At 51.3% G+C, this 7,911-nt stretch overlaps 1 protein-coding gene across 2 annotated transcripts in view; it reads right to left on the reverse strand.

The window, feature by feature from the left end:
• The window catches only part of BSPRY (B-box and SPRY domain containing), an 18,642-nt gene extending 15,222 nt beyond the window's left edge, over positions 1 to 3,420 (reverse strand). Inside the window, exon 1 of one of the 2 annotated variants that reach the window (XM_059412220.1) lies at positions 3,204 to 3,420. In XM_059412220.1, coding sequence (XP_059268203.1) covers positions 3,204 to 3,380 — 177 coding nt within the window. In that variant the 5' untranslated portion in view covers positions 3,381 to 3,420. The remainder of the gene's footprint in view (positions 1 to 3,203) is intronic. The other variant, XM_059412219.1, reaches the window with a different exon arrangement.
• Between the last annotated feature and the right edge of the window lie 4,491 nt (positions 3,421 to 7,911).

Genomic DNA, 7,911 nt, shown 5'->3' on the forward strand with positions numbered 1-7,911 from the left:
TTTAATTTTTATTTATTTATTTGACAGACAGAGATCACAAGTAGGCAGAGAGAGAGAGAGGAGGAGGAAGCAGGCTCCCTGCTGAGCAGAGAGGCCGATGCAGGGCTCGATCCCAGGACCCTGAGATCATGACCTGAGCTGAAGGCAGAGGCTTAACCCACTGAGCCACCCAGGCGCCCCTAGTCTTACCACTTTTCAATGTCTATCACCCACTCTGTGGCTTCAGTTCCCTCCTTCTCCTAAAATCCGTGGTCCATCACCATAATCACTTTCCTGCACATGCTCTCAGCGTTCCTTCTGACCCAGCTCCCTGGCTTTCCACACCTCAGCAGAAGAACACGGCTTCTCAAACTGCCCTTCCCTAAGATGTCCCCATTCTCTAGCAATCATCAACCTCCTTACCCCAACCCCACACCCTGGGATTACTCTCCAAGCCGGCATGTATCTAATCCCTCAGTGAGTCCTATCAGCCCTGACTCGGCAGTTCCTCTCTTTTCCTCTCTCTCTCTCTCCTCTGGCCACTTCTGGTCACCTCTACTCCTATTATTCTGCCCAGACAGCCATTATCTCTCACAGGAGAGAAATTAGGTCCAGTCACGTCCCTGCTCCACACCCTCCAATGGCTCTCCAGCACACTCACAGTGAGATCAAGCATCCCACTTTACCCAACAAGACCCTGTCTGATGGGACTCTGCCTACTGTGCCAATGTCACCTCCTAGCACTCTCCACACTGGCCTTCTTTCTGTCCCATAAACAAACCAAACTTTTTCTGACAACAGTGTCTCTGCACCTGCTGCTTCCTAGGCAGCCAGCAGTCTTCTGGATATATAAAGGGGTATAGCCACTTATATGCAAGTCCCCTCCCCCACTCCTTTCAGGGTCACCTCCTCAGAAGCCCTTCCTGACCACCCTCACAGCCCATTCCCTTACTTTGCTTATTTTTCTTTCTTGCATTTATCACACCTCTGCCTGTATCTTCTGGGTGTGTTTCCTTGTTTTGTATATTTCCCCGCATGGCTGGAACACGAGCACCATGACCTTTGACTTGTTCGCTATGGGCCACTACCTAGAAGAAAGTTTCTTCTACACATAGAGGCCCTGGATAAATATTTGCTGAATGAATGAACATCCACTTCTGGGACCACAAGAGGTGCCACGGTTCACATCGGCCAGAGCTGGGTGCGTTCCCCCAGGGGAGCAGGGGAGACTTTTAGAAATGAAAACACTGAAGCCCCCAGAGAGGTGACTTGCCAGGCGCCTGCTTTTCTACTCCATTTCTCCAGGAGCTTGAACATGACTCCTTCCTAGCCAACAGCTCCTCCATGGCTTCTCCTCAGAGCTCTGCCCCGGTTCCGTCTGCCAAAAGGCAGCTGGGTTCCTCTTCTAGGCGACCCTTGCAAATCCTTCCTGCCCCACAGTCAGGAATTCCATCTGATGCTTCTCTGCTCCAAATACTGAGAAAAAGAACGGAGCTGCTTCGAGGAAGCTGTGATCAGCACACACCAGAGTACGAAGGAAACCCAGTGTAACTTAGAAAAAGCGACAGGACAAGAACCACGAAGGTAAGAGAGAAGTTGTGAATGCTAACCATCTTTCCCTGGGGCAAAATTTCTTTGCCACTAGAGGGATGACAGAAGGAGTATGTAAATGTCATAAGATACTCAAAATTGGAGAAAGAAGAGAAGTAAAGAAATTCCTCCCTCCACGCAAAGAGGTGAACATACTTAGGACCTCAGTAGGGTTCCGGGAAGACACCCTGGACAGAGGCATTCCGAATCAAGCACCTGCCCCGACACCCTGCCCCAGCCTTCATGCCCTTCCACCACTAGGATTCTGCTCTGGTGGCAACTTTTTTTTTTTTTTTTTAAGTTTTTATTGCATTCTCACACCCATTCGTACCACTTCCTCCCTCCGCTGAACCAAGAGGTGGTTTTGTCTGACCAAGTTAATGATTCCTTTGATCCAGTTCCTGAATATTAGAATCCTTGGAGGAGTGATCGGTCTGCTCTGGGCCTCAGTTTCCTCATCTGTAAAATGGAGGTAGGCTATCACTTCCAAAGTTTGGTCCGAATGGAGTGAGATGATGGACGTTGAAGTGCTATGGCACTTGCAAAGTTTCCAGCATTACGCAAGTTTATCACATCACATTATCTGAGCCTATTTTCCTCACTACTATGGATGATGGGTAGCGGTGACAGGTAGGACCAGCCAGGAGCTTTCGGGTGTGTCACTGAGTAAGCGAATCCCTCCTGGCCAGTCAGCTAGGTGTGTTTATTACCCTGCAGTCTGAGTCCCCAGGGAGAGCCCTCAGGCCTCACAGGTGGGCAGAGCACTCGGGTAAGGTTGGGCAAACCAAGCGGCTTAATCAAATTGCAAGGAAATCCCCAGGGACCGCAACTAGGACGGAAGGAGGGACGAAGACGCAGGGTAACGTGGACTCCCCGGTGTCAGATCAGGGGCAGGTGGTGACGAAGGTGACAGCTTGGAGGTAACTGGAGTGGAGGTGAGGAGGAACTCTAGGGGAAGAGATCCAACAAGAACCTCTTGAGATCCACCCCACCCCCTCCGTTTACCCTGGTCGAGCCAGTTTGGAGTATAGTCAAGGCCAACCCCAAAAGGGAAAAGAAATCACCTCACCGGGAAACCTGAAGGGTGGACGGGGGGAGGGGCTTTGAGCCCAGGGGCTGAGGAGGGAGGAGGGCCGGGCTTTATCTCAGGTCAGCTTCCACCGGGGCAGGACGTGGGGCACACGTCGTCCCAGGACGTGCAGCGGCCTATGGCCCAAGGCCAGGCCTGGCTCTCACCCCTCGACAGATGCAACGGAGGAAGAGTGGGCAGCTGGATCCGCCACTATGTGGTAGACTACAGAGCATTTCCCCCATTATCTTGGGTCTCTCGCACAACCACCCCAATAAATGCGCGCTATTATTGCCCTACAGATGAGGGCGCTGAGGCTCTGAGACTTACGAGACTCCGAGCGAGGTGGGGAGGAGGCGGGATTCGAACTCACGTCCCCATGACTCCAAAGGCCCCACCCTTAACTGCCTAGTTCCACGGCCAGCACCCCCGCGGGGCCTGGGCCCCGGACCTGCCGCCGGGTCCCCGCCGGGTCCCCCTCGGCGCTCCGCCACGGCGTCCCCTCCCTTCAAGAGCCTCCCCTCTCCTCCCCCCGCCCCGCCTTCCGGCGACCCCGCCCGCTCACCCGCAGCTCTTCCGCGCGCTCCTCCGCCCGGCGGATGCGGTGGCCCCGGCAGCGGCCGCCGGGCCCCGCGCAGGCAGCGCACACGGGCCGTCGCTCGGAGCAGCAGAACCAGCTCAGAGCCTGGCCGTGCTCGGGGCACAGCGGCCCGGACGGCGGCCCCGCGCTCTCCGCAGACATGGCCGAGCGCCCCGCGCCGCGCGCTCTACCTGCGGCAGGTGACTGCGGGGCGGAGCCTCCGCGACCCCGCCCCCGGGCCGGGGCAGGCGGCGGGGCGCGCTGGCCACCCCGGCTTCCTGCCCGCCTACCCTCGCTGTCGCCGGGTGGGCGCTCGCCGGGACTCCCGCGCGGGGTCCACCGGCCTCAGCCAGCTCTGTGATTTTTCTGCTGAATTAAGTCGCCATGTATGCGTGTTAGTTTTAGGACAACCGTAAAACCCGTAGCAAACTTAATTGAGCACTTATTAAGCGCCAGACTTTTAGTAAGCGCCTTAAAGCGTTTTATGATGGGCTACATCAGCTCTTTTTTTTTTTTTTTAAAGATTTTATTTTTTTATTTGTAAGAGAGGGAGTGAGAGCGAGCACAGGCAGACAGAGTGGCAGGCAGAGTCAGAGGGAGAAGCAGGCTCCCTGCGGAGCAAGGAGCCCGATGTGGGACTCGATCCCAGGACGCTGGGATCATGACCTGAGCCGAAGGCAGCCGCTCAACCAACTGAGCCACCCAGGCGTCCCTACATCAGCCCTTTTTTGACAGGCAGCTCTCGACGAGTAGCTTGCAGATAGGTTCTGGTGTTAGGCTGCCTGGGCTCAAATCCCTGCTCACAGGCAGCGCACCCTCAGTGGCCTCAGCTGTAAAATGGGGATAGCGTCGGTACCTGCCCCCACAGACTTGTGCTGTGACTTAAATGATTAAACAGGACCCGGAGCACACACAGCGGCTGCAATTGCTGAGCGTCTGTTAATAACGCAAGGAAAGTACTAGTATGATCCCCGTTTTTTTTTTTTTTTTAAAGATTTTATTTATTTATTTGACAGAGAGAAATCACAAGTAGACGGAGAGGCAGGCAGAGAGAGAGAGAGAGGGAAGCAGGCTCCCTGCCGAGCAGAGAGCCCGATGCGGGACTCAATCCCAGGACCCTGAGATCATGACCTGAGCCAAAGGCAGCTGCTTAACCCACTGAGCCACCCAGGCACCCCCTGATCCCCGTTTTTATGGAGGTTAAGAAACTTGCAGGGAGTCACAGTTGCTAATTGACAGCAATGAGATTGGAATTCAGGCAGCTTGATTTGTAGCTAATATGGTTAATATTTTTTAATTGCATATTAAGGTCCAGTGAGGAACATCTGTATTAGGCTGATTTCCCCGAAGTATTTACAGCCAAATTTTCCTCATTTGAAACTTTTTAAATAACGAGTATTGATTTAAAAACCTAATGCATGTTTATTGAACAAAAGAGACTATGCAAATAAACACATCGATGTAACAACCATCCCCAGAAAAAGCCACTGTGGATAAGTGCTGGAGCTGCCTTGGGGCTTTTTTTTCTTAGGATCTCATAAATCAGTGTAAGCCCAGATTAAACCCTCTACTGGGGCTCCAGTCCAGCCAGCCTGGGCATACAGGGAGAATGCTATTTCCCAGTCCCCAAATTCTATTTTAGAAGGTCTTGGCAGAGGCCTGAGGAGAGAACTCAGCCAAAGGGAGAAGGGGCCAGGCCTTGGGGGTCAGAAGTTATTCTAAATTCACCAGGAGTGGACACTTGTGAAAACCCAACCCTAAAGAGAAGCAGCAATGCATCCCGCAGCACTTGGGGGCCAAGGCACCTCTACCCCAAGGTCCCTCTAAGTGACAACTGCACAAACGGTAGAGAAAGATTCCCTTCTGTCAGCGCCTGCAGCTTCAGCCCTTGAGGGCTAGGGCTGCTGACAGCCCCAGAGCTCCTCCCCTTAAACCACAGGACCTGGGTCTGATCATTTAGTTCCTCTGGGCCTCAATTACCCCATCTCTAAAATGGGAGTGAGGATACTATATACCTCTGAGGGCTGCTTCAAAAATTAAATGAGGTGTTGTCTGGAAGTGCTGAGTTTGGATGTATAGTATACAGTAGGGGCTAAAAAATGTTTTATTGTATGTGTGAGGCTTTGTAGCAGGGTTTCAGAATGTAAACAGTGTAAAGTTCTTTGGCAAGGGGAGTGCAGCATTCCTGGCATCAAAAGTCGTTTCTAGTGGGAGGGTGAAGGCTTCATACTCTCTTCTGGGGGCGGGGCTGGAAATGGGCCACCTTAACCAGCAATTGTGGTTAGAATTTTTTGTTCTAAGAGCTGGGTATGGGAGGGCTCTTAAACCTTCTGGTAAGAACAGGGAAAACAGAAGTGATTTTGTGTGAAGGAAAAGAGACTGTGGAGAGTACGGGGAGGAGTAGGGGTTAAGGTCCTCAGGGAAAGCAGGGCCCCTTCACTGGGTGTGCCCCTGGAGCAGGCAGTGGCTCTCGAGGGCTGGAGTCAGGCAAGCAGGAAAGTCACCAGAAGAACTTCCAGGCAGAGGACTAGGAATTGCCAAGGGCTTAGGTGGAAAAGGATTTACTTTTATAAAGTGGGGATCATTGGTTGCTGGTTTGGTTAAGTGTCTGCCTTCAGCTCAGGTCATGATCCCAGGATCCTGGGATGGAGCCCTTGCATTGGGCTCCCTGCTCAGTGGAGTCTGCTTCTCCCTCTGCACCGCCCCCCCCCCCACTCTCAGGCTCGTTTGTGCTCTCAAAAATAAGTAAATAAAATATTTAAAAATAAATAAATAAAGTGGAGGTCATCTGTACTGCTACTCAGGACTGAAGCATCAGCCCCTTCCCTTAAATGTGCATGTGCCTGACACAAGTCCCCACCAGAAGCCTCTGGATACTCAGAAACTCCCAAAAGATGGCTCTTAGGCTTTGTCAGGCTTTGGAATCACCCAGAGTCTGGGGACTGTTGGGGGAGAGGGAAGGTTAAGCATTTACACTTTCTGATAAGATTCTCATCCACTAATTCTGGGGTGGAAGGAGGAGTATGCAAGTGTAGCAGTTGCCCTGAGGCTAGACCACGAATGATGTTTCTGACTCCTCCTGGAAATGCTGTAAGGCAAGGGGGACCCTTTAGCAGGTGGTGAAATCTATTCCGGGAGTGAAGAGCAGCATTAAACAAAAGGAAAGGTAAAGAAAGAAAGATAGAAAGAAAGAAGGAAGGAAAGAAAAAAAGAAAAGGAAAAATAAAGAAAAGAAAAAATTGCTCCTCGTACAGGTTTTTTTTTTTTTTGGTCTGTTTCATTTTCATAAACATGTACACGTGTAAGCACTGGGGAATGTATTTCCTATTCAGAGGGTCAAAAAGTTTAAAAGCTGATGCTCTAAAGTGACCTCTGGATCCTTGGTGGGAGTTGGGAGAACTGTACTTGAACTTAAGGGCTTAGGCTTAAGGGCTTAGGCGGAACACCCCAAGCTGGGGACAGAGAATGGACACTTTTGTTACGTTGTATTTGTTTTTAAAGATTTTATTTGTTTATTTGACAGAGATTACAAGTAGGCAGAGAGGCAGGCTGAGAGAGTTGGGTGGGGGGCAGGCTCCCTGCTGAGCAGAGAGCCGGAAGTGGGGCTCGATCCCAGGACTCTGGGATCACAACCTGAGCCAAAGGCAGAGGCTTAAACCCACTGAGCCACCCAGGCGCCCCTCTTTTGTTACATTTTAGTCATTCAACAAATTTATTGACTGTCTACCTATGCGCCAGGCCATATTTAAGATGCCGAGGATACAACCATAAAGGAGAACAAAGTCTACTCTCTTGAGCAAACAAAATAAAGAAACCGGTCATATAATGCTGGGAAGTGAGAAAAGCTCTATGAAACATACTCGGGCATACAGAGGGCTTGAGGGAGGTGCAGATCTAGAAAGAGCGATGGAGGTTGTCTCTGGGAAGAGTAGCACTACCATGGGAGAGAGCAGCCAGCAAACCATGAGAAGGTCTGGGGAAGGAGCTCTCCTAGCAGAGGAACTAGGAAGTGCAAAAATTTTTTATGCCCTGAACCCTGCTCACGCCCTCACCAAGGAACCATACAGAATTTGTGTTCTGAAAAGGTGCTACAAATATATAGATCCTCACAAACATGGTAGAGGAGCCTTTAGCCCTTATGTATAAGGTAGGTGGAATGTGTCTGGGACTATGTCCAGGAGGCTGTTAGGCTGCAGGCTTGAGCAGTGGGAACCTGAGCAAGGCAGAAGGGCTCACAGTGACCACCAGCTGAATGCAAACAGGCTCTGTAAGCGACCCACCTCAGGAGACCCCTAGGCCCCAGCTGACCAATGGGCTACTCACAACTGGGCCCACATTCCCATACTTCCTTGCGCCCCATTAACTGTAGCTCCCCCTCCCACCACCACCTGCCTGCTGCTCCCTGCAATGTATTCAAAAAACTTCTATCTCCTTTGTTCTGCCCTGGATGAACCCTCTCACCACCCGCCTCCACCCAATCGGTCACCCCACAGAATGTGTTTATTTTGACAAAATTGGGACCATCTGTACATTCTGCCCTGTAACCAGACTTCTCAATTGTCTATTTCTGCTATTTAGTTTGGGTTGTCCTTTTTTTTTTTTTTTTTAACTTTTTGGGTAGTGAATATTTGGGGAAAGTCTGTTGAAAAGGACTATATCTCCCTGGCATTTATTCTCCCTCAGGCCTGCTCTT

This window comes from Mustela nigripes, chromosome 9, assembly GCF_022355385.1.
Source record: "Mustela nigripes isolate SB6536 chromosome 9, MUSNIG.SB6536, whole genome shotgun sequence".
In the NCBI taxonomy this organism is placed as follows: Eukaryota; Metazoa; Chordata; class Mammalia; order Carnivora; family Mustelidae; genus Mustela; species Mustela nigripes.